This window comes from Lithobates pipiens, unplaced genomic scaffold (assembly GCF_037356315.1).
Source record: "Lithobates pipiens isolate NorthernLeopardFrog02 unplaced genomic scaffold, aLitPip1_a1.2 Scaffold_3, whole genome shotgun sequence".
NCBI lineage: Eukaryota > Metazoa > Chordata > Amphibia > Anura > Ranidae > Lithobates > Lithobates pipiens.
The window spans coordinates 219,982,138-219,995,254 of record NW_027507790.1 but is presented as its reverse complement, the minus strand read 5'-3'; the positions used below and the strand labels follow the sequence as shown (position 1 = coordinate 219,995,254).

The window sequence follows — 13,117 nt, the reverse complement described above, 5'->3', positions numbered from 1 at the left end:
CACTGGTGGGCACTGATAGGCGGTATGAATAGACAGCACTAATGGGCACTGATGGACAGTACTGATGGGCACTGATGGGAGGCACTGATGGGCATTGATGGGCGGCACTGATTAGCAGGCACTGCTGGGCACTGAAAGGCTGCACTGAATGACGTTACTTATGGGCATTGATTAGTGGCACTTATGGGCACTGATTGGTGGCACTGATGGGCACTGTTTGATGTCACGAATAGGCACTAAATGATGGCACTTATGGGCACTGCTGGGGCTTTCCTGTAATCAGGACATGAAAATGATTACCTTGCCCAGGTCTCCCCTGGGAGAAGATGCCACTCCTTGCCACACACTCTGTCAGTGTGGGGTGAGGAGAGACGATTCACAGCACTTCTGTATTTACATGTCACCGGCTGTGATTGGACATAGCCGATTACATGGTTAAAGAGCCGCGGCCACGACCCTTTACAGAGATATATCCATCACCCTTCACATGATGGCAAAATGTACCACCCTAAAGACATCACAAACACTTTCCAATCTTATTATAGTGGATTATACAATCTCAAAGATGATCCTGCAATGACCCACAGATTCGGCCATCGCAAACTTTCTAGAGTCCCTACACTTACCTGAACTGACCAAACACCATCTAGAAAACCTCAATGCTCCCTTCACAGTTCAGGAAATTGAAAAAGCTATCATATCACTTCCAAATGGAAAAACCCCGGGGCCAGGTGGCTTTTTGGCCAAATACTACAAAAAATTCTCTAATATTTTAGCCCCACATGCACACCAGACGTTCAATGCTGCTGTGTCCTTGGGCAAATTTCCAAATGAGATGCTTACTGATAACATCATCATCCTTCCTAAACCAGGGAAGAAGCCGGTAACCACACAAAATTTCCACCCAATCTCACTACTAAATACCAATCTTAAATGATATGCGAAAACAGTGGCACAGAGACTGGCTCCCATTATGCCCCAATTGATATATCCTGATCAAGTTGGTTTCACACTAGGAAGACAAGCACCTGATGCTACTCGTAAGATCATTAATCTGCTACATTACACTGAATCAAAGAACACCCCAGCCTTGTTCCTAACAATAGATGCAGAAAAGGCATTTGATAGAATCCACTGGGGATATCTGTGACACACTCTCACAAAGTTTGGTTTTCAAAGTAACATTCTTTCCCCTATCACAGCCTTATACACCACACTCACAGCTAGTGTTTTTTCAGATGGGGTTCTCTCAGACGCCTTCAAAATTTCCAATGGGATGGGACAAGGGTGCCTTCTCTCCCCCTTAATCTTCACCCTATTAATGGAACCATTGGCACAAAAAATACGTAAAAAATACTCAATTTCAGGTATTCCCAAAGCAGGCAATGAAAAAAAAATTACGTTATTTGCAGATTTTATCATTTTGACTCTAATGGAACCAGATTCTTCCCTACCAGCAGTTTGTGATATACTGGATATGTTTAATTCTTGTTAATATTATAAAGTCAATGATTCTAAGTCAAACATTCTCAACGTAAGAGTTCAAAACTCTCCCAAACTTCTCCTGCAATCCAAATTCCCCTTCCAATGGGTATCACCCTCTATGCCATATCTGGGCATCTCCCTGACCTCCACTTCCTAAAAAGTTCACACACAATCATGTTTCCTTGGTTAAATACATGTAAACAAGAACTTCAAAACATTAGCAAGCACTTCCTTTCCTGGAAAGGCAGAATGGCGAAATTTAAAATAATCACACTCCCTAAACTTCATTACTTATTCAGAGCTTTACCGATTAAGATTCCACCATCCTTTTTTAACACTCTTAAGAAAGTTCTAAGCACATATGTTTGGCTTAACAAGAAACCACGCTGCAAATACGCCATACTTATCCAACACAAACATGCGGGTGGCATGGGCTTTCCAGACATGAAAGACTACCATACAGCAGTGATATTGGACCAATTTAGACATTGGATCACACCTGTATTTAATAAACAGTGGAGACATATAGAGCAAGCAAGGGAAGTTCATTCCTTCTTGCACACTCTATATCAAAAACTCACACCAAACTAGACCACCCAACCATATCAGTATCAATGTTAGCGTGGACATTCAAGAAACTCAATATATTACAATATAAATCATAAGTATACAATGAATACACGATCATAAGTCAGTCAATACAAATAATTTCAAAGAAATAAGTGTTTTTACTTGACAATTTATGAGCCCCCAGCCACTGGTAAATAGCTGGGGGCTTGAAATTGGTCCCTTTGTTGACTGTCTGCCTTTGATTACACCATATTGATGCAGCGGTCTTTAGACAGAAAAACACAGCTAACACCAGAGTCAATAAAGTAGAACTGTTGTAGGTCATGTGAACTAACATGCTTAGATTAAGTTATGTATCCCAGAGCCAAAATACCTTGGGATCTACCTATCCTTATGCCACGTATACACAATTGTAATTCTCGTCGGAAAAAGCTCTGATGGTTTTCCCGACGGAATTCTGATGGAATTCGGCTCAAGCTGTCTTGCCTACACACGGTCACACCAAATTCCAAACGTTTAAAACGCAGTGACGTACAACACGTATGACGGGACTAGAAAAAGGAAGTTCAATAGCCAGTAGCCAATAGCTTCTGTCTCGTAGTTGAATCTGAGCATGCGTGATTTTTGGCGTGTCAGAATTGCATACACATGATCGAAATTACCGATAGAAAGTTTTTTTCCATTGGGAAAATTGTGAACATGCTATCAATTTTTTGCTGGCAGGAATTCGGACTAAAGCTAAATTCCGATGGAGCATACATACGGTCGCATTTTCCAATGAAAAGCTCTCATCTGTCCTTTTCTGGCCGGAATTCCGATCGTGTGTATGCGAGTTTAAATCCACTTTAAGAAAACGTTTAGCATAGCATATTCTGGTTTGACACCAAATCTTTAAAGGCATGCTACACAATGAGCAGTGATAGGTTTCCTCTATGGAATAACTGTTCTGGATGCCCGCTCTGTACAGCAAAATACTGCTTGATGTATGTGTCATTGGTTTTTACCAGTCTTCTGTTCTGAAAACTTCTTGAAATCCATATATATTTATTCGTAAATATGAACTGGATTAAGAGATTTATGTAGTTTAGGTATTAGGTAACACTCCTTAGAGGGAAGTCCACTGAACAGATTTTTATGGTTGGGATTTGGATTAAAAATAAGACTCTCATTTTTATATTCATTATTCAAACTGACTGGATGTGTTCCTCCTGAAATACCCACACTGATTCCTTTTAGTTCCTACCTAACATCTTTCCCAACAGCCTCAGATATTGGTGGGGTTGATTTATTTAAACTGGAGAGTGCAAAATCTGGTGCAACTCAGCATAGAAACCAATCAGATTCCATTTTTTTTGTCAAAGTTTAATTAAACAAGATGAAGTAAGAAGCTGATTGACAAAGAGGACTTATTGTCCCATTGCAGGTTCAGACAGAACACATGTCAGAAGTGATCAACATGGAGCTTTTATAGAACTTAACAGCAGTTAAAAATCAACTGCGCCCAAAAAATCACTATACTGGGTATAATGGGGAAAACTTCAATGCACATTGCAGGATCCAAGCACAACCATGACAGACCATGGCAAATATTTCATTTCTATAATCCTTAATGGGGTAGATAGTGCAGCATTTTTTGTCTTGTTTCTCAAACATGCCTCAATAGTAATGCATGATTTTTAGAAATCTTAGGCAGACACTGTCATTTTAACAGCAACAGTGTCTGCACATAGCTCACTCCTATGAGCATGCATGCTTACCCAGCTTTTTGCCTACCAAATATAGCATTCCCACCTATGTAAGTTTTATTGTCAAATGGTGTTGGAAATTAGTTACATAGTTAGTAAGGTTGAATAAAGACACCAGTCCAGCCTGAGCGAGTGTCTACAATTGTCCCTATCCCTGCACATTGCACACTCACATTGGTCCCTACCCTCAAGGAGCCCACAATCCAAGGTCCCCATTCATATACTAGGGCCAATTTTGGACAGAAGCCAATTACCCTACCTGCATGTCTTTGGAGTGTGAGAGGAAACCAGAGTGCCTGGAGGAAACCCACGCAGACACACGGAGAACATGCAAACTCCAGGCAGGTAGTGTCGTGGTTGGGGTTCAAACCAGCAACACTTTTTACTGCTAGGTGAGAGTGCTAACACCACTGTGCCACCCGAGATAGAGGGTGTTGTCATAGACATGTGACTGTGTTGCGGCCTGGAGACTGGCCATTAAGGCCCAAACACTGTCACAAGGCTCATGTGTTCGATTATACATGTAAGCCTCTGGAATTATCTTTTTAATGATTCAAGATGGAGTTAGAGTCCCATAAATGCTATTTAGCTATCTTTATTACTATCAGCAAAACATGAACTGGTGTTGGATAACACTGCTCTACTCAAAGCTGAGTTCCACCCTTTTTTTTTTTTCATTTATTAAAAGAGAGCAGCTACAAAAAGTATAGCTGCTGACTTTTAATAAACAGACACTTACCTGTCCTACGGTCCAGCAATGCGGGCGCCTGGAGTCTCACTCCTCTCCCCCTCCTCTCTGTGTCGCTGTCATAGCAACTTCTCTTCAAGGAAGCCTATCCTGCTTCTAACTAACACTGTTTTACTTCCCCCATCTGCTCATCTCCCCACAGCTATTACCTTTTGTATCAATTGACCCTCCCTTTTTTCCTTTTTAGATTGTAAATCTAAAGCAGGGCCCTCTGATTCCTCTTGTTCCAAATTGTAATGTAGCTGTAATGTCTGCCCTTATGTTGTAAAGCGCTGCGGAAACTGTTGGCGCTATATAAAACCTGAATAATAATAATGAAACTGTGGGCACCCGGCCGCGATAGCTTATGGCTTCACGGCCAGGAGCGCACTGCTCATGTGCGAGTCATGCTGCACTCTGCTATTTGCCAGGCAATCTTCTGGGACCTGTGACACTGGCAAGGAGGAGCCACCTAGGCGGCCAATAAGAGAAAGGAGGAATTGGGACAGGAAGTCCCACTAAAAAGAAGGTAGGGGGCAAGGAGTGCTTAAAGCATTTCAATGGTGAATTTTTCGATCATCTTTAAACAAGAAATCAAACTTTTTGAACTTTTTCTTACCGTTCTGTTATAGTTTCCCTTAGTCCACTGGTAACCCCTTTGACAACAGTACTAGCTTTTGGTGTTAATACCACCTGAGAAATAAAAAAGGTGCCTTTCTTCCTCCGTTCAGTAATAGATGACTGTAGAAACTGAATCAGTTTTTCTGTGTCCGTGGTATTAGCCCATGGGGCTGGCATCATCTGCCCAGGCCAAAGAAATGGAACTTCAAGTGCCACTGGACTGTGGTAGAACACCAAAATTTGGTAGTTCCGTTCCCAAAGATAATGAAGACTTACTTCCTGGGCAAAAATAGCTGGGCATGTTTTGTTCCCAAATATGTCCTTCAGCATCTGGACTAGATTTTCATGATGGTACTTTTGCATCCCATAAAAATGGTTAAAGTCCAAAAATACCACTTCCTTCGGGTGAGTGTTCAAAAAAGCATTGATTTGTTCAAGGCCTTCGTTAACTTTGGCACTAAATAATCCATGAGCGAAATATAACTCATTATCGGGGTCTCTAGGTTTCGTTGAAATCCGAAAGTCAAAATATCTTATTCCAGCTTCCATTTGGCTGGTAAAGTTCATTGTTTGGGTGGCCAACCACTTTCTCATGAGCTTTTTGGCAACTGTTCCAAACACAGACACAAAGTTCTGGACAGAGTCTGGCTGTTCTGGTCCAACTGGAGATGCCTCATCAATGTAGAAGCTGAAGGAGTCATGTGATCCTGAAATACAAAGAAAATCTGTAATTCATAGTCAAAAGAAAAGAGTAAAAAGATACCTTGAATGTTTGCAGGTGGCAACCATAAACCTCCCACTAAAATTTACAAGTGCAGGTTCAAATTTGAAAGCTACTATTTGACTGTATGCTATGGACAACAGCCATATTTCTTGTTTTGCCTTTTGTTTGGTTTTGTTTTGCTCAGCCCCAGAGAGCATTTATTTTTGCAGTTCTCACTCTGCTCTTTTACACAGACCCTCACTTTCCCCTCGAGACGCTGAACTGTCATATGTTCACAAGACTCATGTAAGGGGACCAATAGCTTTAGCATATGCAGGCCTGCCCCCTAAAATTCTGCTGTACACTTCTTCACAAGAGGCACCACCAGGATGACTTTATACTCTAGTTACTGGTTGGTAAATTAACCATTTCACAAGTGACAACTGAAGCAGCCCATGGGCCAATTCAAGACCAACAGCTGCCTGGAATATCAACTGTACCAACATTTTAGAAATGTTACTGGCAAGCCAACTATGAAATAGATAGTAAGACATTTGTACTGAGAGAAAAACAATGAGGATGCCATTACTGCCATTGACGCCGCATTTTGTTTCCTGGCTGCCAAGCTCATGATCTGTGGACAAGTGTGCTATGCACGGGGTCAGATCTCTTTACATGGTAAGTGATACAAAGATACTGAAGCTGCTTATTCTAATATTAATATTATTATTCTAAGAAATACAGTAACTATTCTAAGAAATTATATTCTAGGAATAAAATATTCTAAGAAATTAATAGCCTAAGAAACTGCAGCCTTGTATTTGTCTCTGTACAAGTTTATTTTAAGTACTAGTTTTGTGCCAAAACATCATATGGTAAAATAATTCATAAGCAGGGGCTACCTGGAACAGGCAGTGGAGATTATTTTCCAAATTAGGGCTTTTCCTGTAGGATTGCATGCTTTGAGGCAGTGACTAAAAAGAATCCTGCCAGCTGTATCTTTTGTGTAGTTTCCAGCAAAATGCACCCTCTGGAGGCATAAATAGGAACTGCACAAAGAATGCAGGCATTTAAATGCATTCAAGCTGAACTCTGGGCTGAAGAAAAAGTTACCCTCTTAGTGGGCCCCCTACATACTGCAAAGGTTAAATGCTAATTTTGTCTAGGGAGATAGGAATAAGTGCAATATTTAATTTATTCCTCATTTTCCCAGCAGCTGGAGCTCTCTTGTGCTCTCCAGCACTTCCAGGATTTGGCTGGGTCCTCTGTATTCTCACATACAGTGCAGGAGGTTACAGAACTGCAACCAGTCAGGCAGGGAAGAGGGACAGCTTTGGAGGCTGGTCTGATGCACACGACCGGACTTTCCATCAGAATAAACTCTGATGATCTTTCCGATGGAGTTTCCGATGGAGTTCTGACTGAACGGACTTGGCTACACACGATCACACCAAAGTCCATTTGTTTCAAACGTGATGACATACGACGGGACTAGAAAAGGAATTTCAATAGCCAGTAGCCAAAAGCTGCCCTTGTGTAGACAACATATAAGGGTAACATTTTCTCCATTTGAGAGTTCAACTTTCAAGATTAGTACATAGAAGGAGGAAACCAAGTTTGGCTTAATGACTTAGAATATTATTTGTCTCCAAAAGACATAATGTAATCATAAGTAGGCCCAAATGCCCCACATTAGATGGACACCTAGTGGTCAATGGAATCTAATGTAGGGCATTTAGGCCTATTCATGATTAAATTATGTCTTTTGGAGCAAAATAATATCCTATTGGAAAATTGGATTAAATGATTATGGTCCTGTAATTAAATAATTTATGTAATTTTAAGTTAATTGAATATTTTGAATGGAATTTATGTGCACGGTTCATATCCGGTTTGCCATATGATTTGCATAAATCCATCTCTATGTATGTAAGGGAGGGGAGGGTCAATATGGTGGGGAGGAGATATATATTGAGTTAGCGCGGCATGATCTCCAGCTTCTGATGACGTCATGCTTGATGATGAAACATGTAAGGGTGGAACCCATTGAGGTTGTAGTCCATTGAGGCTTTTAAAAAACGACCTCTACAATTTTACATCATGACGAGTTCATCCTCTCTCCTTTCATTTAATACCACTGGTAACATCCTGTTTGGAGTAATATCCAACTTTGGGAAGATGATCTCAAAGGATTTGTCTGAAAGACCCAAGGAGGTCGGGGAGACCCCAAAAGCCCTTTATGATCTTTCCTGTTATAATGTCTGGTGAGTGTGCATCTACACTTTATAACTTATCGCATGATCCACGTAGGAGGAAGCCTTTTCATTGGATGACTTAAAGAACACTAATTTCGGGACTTTTTTCAGTCACAATTGTTATTTATTATTTATTCACTTTATGTACATGTCTGTTTACACACATTTTTATTTGTGGTTTTGTTTTTTGGCACTGATTTGTTTTCACACACATGTGTTGAGCAAGGGGTCTGTTTGTTAAGATAACCCCCCACCCCCACAGCTCAATTGCAACATTGTTTGCACATTATTTGTTTTGCATTAGGTTATGAAGTTACATATTTTCACATTATTAATTCTGTTATTTTGATGTTGGCAAGCGCTGTTTGCACATAGTGTTCTTTGTGCACCATTTTTTTGCATTCACTTTGAGGGTTTAAACAGCAATTGCAATCTATTTATTTAACTGATTTGAATAATTTGTTTATTGGTGCAGGTGTATTGTTCAAAACATTTAACCTATCCTGACTCTACTGGTTTTGTCTGTGTCCCTATGGAGATATTTGAAGTGAAATTGCCCCAACAGAGACACAGACAGCAATATAAACTAAACTGAGGCTCCAACCCTTTATTACTGTATCCTAAACCAGATAAAAAGTTTTGGATGCAGTTGGCATTTTATTTTTGCTGTATATGTTTTTCTAAGCAAATGCAACTAACTTAGTATTTTTTTTATGTATCTGTATTTTTTCCTAATGTTCATAAGGCTTAGCTGCCTTTGTATTAAGGTTGCCAAATGAAAAACCTTTGAACATTTATTCTGAATTTAATATAACAAAACAAGCACCTACTGAACTCATCTAAAGTGCTTATACATTTATCTGTGAAACTCCAGGAGAGATAAAACTTTCAATCTTTAAAAGCTGAATGTGAAAATGATTCTTGAACAGTGAATTTTACAATAAGTGGTTTTATTTCTGTGTTCATCGCTGCAGTATAGCCGGCGGGAGTTTCGATCAGTAATTGCCGGGCATCAGTTATCTTGCCGGTGACTAATGATCTGTCAGGGCATGAAGACAAAGTGGGTATGTTGCATATCCCACCTCGGTAATCAGCACAGGCTGACAATGACATTCCAGATTCACCTGCCATAATAGATACAGAGGACATACTAAGCTATAGAGACAGGCAGCCCACTGTGACTGAAACTGAGATGTTCTCAGTGCACAAACACAACTCTCGCAGACAGCGACTTAGAAAAAAAATCTTTTTATTTACACCTCTGTATTCTATCTTTCCATGTATCTATCTAGAGCAGAATTTTTCAACCTTTTGTAACAGAGGAACTCTTGAAATCATTTTTAGGTCTTGGGAAATCCTGCTTAAATCAACTCATTGGGGATCAGTGGAAAAGTGCCCCTTACATTGGTGGCCAGTGAGAAGAAAGCCCCATTTACAGACAGCTAAAATAATCATTGGTCTCATTCGGAAGGCTCTGCCAAGTTGCCCTGGACACTATTAAACAGACACCACTGGAGTAATCCTAGGGTTCCACAGAACCCGGGCTGTGAATGACTGCTTTGAAGGATTCCTAGGGTTTCACAGAGCCCTGGTTGAGAATGACTGATATAGACTTTTCAATAACATTTTTTTAAAGCTATTGCATTCATTCTCTGTCTAAACAATGTAAGAACCCTAGCAACCCTCATGGGTAAAGAATTTAAAGCTCAATTCTGAATTCCTTCCTCTGTTCCCTAGTTCCTTCCTAGTGGAGTGCTTCTGCCCAACCTGAGGGTGTCTTTTTTGTTCTTTGCTTTTTTAAATTCTTATGCCGCGTACACATGAACAGACTTTCTGGCAGACTAGATCCAACGGTCTTCCCGACTGACTTTTGGTGGAGTTCCGACGGACTTTCCAAATGAACGGACTTGCCCACACACAAATGGACTAAGTCAGTTCGAAAGTCCGTTCGTTTTGAACGTGATGACGTAAGAGGGGACTAAAAAAGTAAATTCAATAGCCAGTAGCCAATAGCTTCCCTTGCGTCATATTTGGTCCGTCCGACCAGCTTACAGACGAACGGTTTTCCCGATAGGAATTGAGTCCGTTGGACAGATTTGAAACGTGTTCTGTTTCTAGGTCCATCAGATTTTTATAACGGAAAATTAGCCCACACATAATCGGATTGTCTGACGAACTGATTCCGTTGGACCTAGTCTGCCAGAAAGTAATGTCGTGTGTAAGCGGCATTAGATTTTCAGCAACTTTATTGGTCCAGTCTTGTGAAGTATATAGTCTTCTCCAGCAGTGTGTGGTCAGTACTGCTTTCTGCACCGTGTGAATTAAGGGTGCTGTGATGTTCATTGCGCCCTGCTATTATGACATGTCCACAGCCTACCAGGTTAAAGAGGAACTTTACCCCCTTTTGTATTTTTTTTTCATTCCCAGCTTATCTTTTTTATCTGGTTATAAAAATCACGCACCCAGCAAATCCAGTATTGTCCTGTTGTAATCTCACTATAAAAAGGCTGCTAGTAAACGGGCCTTTTTAAGTACTGATATATATGCTAATGTCCAGTGTAAAATTACAATTGCATGATAAAATCACATAGAACAATAAGTAATTCCATAATGAAATGGTTGAAGACAATTCAGCCATACACATAGATTTATATCTTTCCAGGTACCATTTATGCAGCCTAAACTCATTCATGAGTATATTGACAGAATTTATTTTCCCCAAGACTCTAAGTTTTCTAGGTTGCGTAACATGAGTATACCAAGAGCCTAATCTGTAAAAAGATATTTAGAAAAACATATGCAACTCTGTTACAGGAGGAGGCAAAAAGTAATATTGGGAAATATGGAGAATAAGAGTGTAGGGCCGCTTGAAATAGTTCTGTGTCATTCACCCTGCAAGACTGAGGGCATCTAGTGGGAGAAGGATATTACTGGAAAGGACATGAGTATTGCATCCAGTCTTATTTAATTATCATCTACACCTACAGAGGGAACTTTTCAAAAGAACATTAAGCCCAGAGCTGGGCTCATCCTTCTTTTTTTGGTGCTGAAAACACAGAGTATTGCTGCCAGATGGAAGCCTAATGCCGCGTACACACGAGCAGACTTTCTGTCAGAATAAACTCTGACGGTCTTTCCGAGTTTCCAATGGAGTTCCGATCGAACGGACTTGCCTACACACGATCACACCAAAGTCTGTTCATTTTGAATGTGATGACATACAACGAGACTAGAAAAGGAAGTTCAATAGCCAACAGCCAATAGATGCCCGTGCGTCATATTTGGTCCGTTGGACTAGCATACAGACGAACAGTTTTCCCGATAGGAATTGATTCCGTCAGAAAGATTTAAAACATTCTATTTCTAGGTCTGTCAGACTTTTTGAAATAAAGAAAGTCCGCTGAAGCCCACACACGATTGGAATATATCCGATGAAATTATTCCATCTGACCTTTTCTGCTGTAAAGTCCGGTCGTGTGTACGCGGCATCATTTATCTGTTTCTGCTGTTTTGCTACTGTTGAACTCTGACCTACCAATTGGGATACTAACACCTTTCTAAGAACATATTAGGCCGTATATTCTATGCAAAATCCCTAAGCTCTTGTCTTTCCAAGTTTCCAAATAGCACCCCTCCATCATCTTCAATCACTGAGTTACTGTTTTATTGAAGGCATTCCTCACCCCGCCTCACAATTTGAGAAGCACTGATTAAGAGAAAAAGGAAAGCTGGACATCTTTGAATCACAGCTACATTTAGCTCTGAGCATAACACTTCAAATTATGCTTTGCAAACTATCAGCAAAATCCTGCTTATTACTGCCTATTTTCTCTCCCACTGTACGAAGTGACAGCAATCCAGTGCAGCAACAAGGCTATTGTCGAGATAATAAGCATTTATCAAAGAGTGAGACTAGGAGATGGTAAGCTAAATAGAGGAGTAAAAGAGAGTGGTTAGAACTGTCGCATTAGAGATGAGAACAAGAGTAGGAAACAAAAATGGTATGATAATATTTATTCAGTTCTACCAACTAGAAGGAAGAAGACTGAAAAAGGAAGAGGTCCATATGGAAAATGATGATGAAGCAGGGAGCAAAGGAGAGGAAAGAAATAAGGACAGGAGAAGGGGAAGAAAAAGCAAAAGAGTGAAGGACAAAGGGAAAAGAGAAGGATAGAAGTAAGGGCAGAGAAGGAATAGTAAATGGGGGGAGGAAAGAGAGAAGACTGGAGGGCAGGAATGGAGTGATGAATGGAAGTTAAGGAAAGAAGGAAGGATGGAGGAAGGAAGGAAGGAAGGAAGGAAGGAAGGAAGGAAGGAAGGAAGGAAGGAAGGGAAAGCGATAAGGATTTGGTGAAGATAGAGAATCATGGAAGAGAAGAGAGAAGAATCATGGAAAGGGAAGGAAGAAGGATGAAGGGAAAGGAATAGAGAAGGATAGAGGGAAAGTCAGATGAACAGTAGGGAAGAGAAAAGGGTGAAGGGGAAGGAAGGCAAGATAAGAGACAGGAATGGTGGAAGGGAAGAGAGAATGTGGGGGAGGGAGTGAAGAATGAAGGGCAGAAAAGGAAGAGAAGGGAATGGAGGGAAGGTAAAAAACAGAAGGCTGGAGGGAGGGGAAAAGAAGAGAGTAGAATAGTATAACAGGAAGACAGAATGATGAAGGGAATGAAATAGAGAATAATAGATTAACCACTTGCCGACCGCCGCACGACGATATACGTCGGCAGAATGGCACGGGCAGGCATATGGGCGTATATATAAGTCCCTGCCTGCCCGCGGGTGGGGGGCCCGATCGGGCCCCCCCCCGGTGCCTGCGGCGGTCGGCATTCCTTCGAGAGCGATCCGGGATGAGGGGGCGGCCATTCATTCATGGCCACCCCCTCGCGATCGCTCTCGACGAATGGAAATCCCCCGTGACATCACTTCCTCTCCTGTAATGTAAACACAGGAGAGGAAGTGATGTATTCTCTCCTCCGTGTCGGTATTTTTCGTTCCGACACGGAGGAGAGCG

The 13,117-nt window shown here is 41.0% G+C and overlaps 1 protein-coding gene across 1 annotated transcript in view; it reads right to left on the bottom strand.

Moving 5' to 3' along the window:
• The window catches only part of PLCXD3 (phosphatidylinositol specific phospholipase C X domain containing 3), a 217,316-nt gene that overhangs the window by 90,265 nt on the left and 113,934 nt on the right, over positions 1 to 13,117 (bottom strand). Inside the window, exon 2 of the mRNA XM_077462807.1 lies at positions 5,147 to 5,855. Coding sequence (XP_077318933.1) covers positions 5,147 to 5,855 — 709 coding nt within the window. The remainder of the gene's footprint in view (positions 1 to 5,146; positions 5,856 to 13,117) is intronic.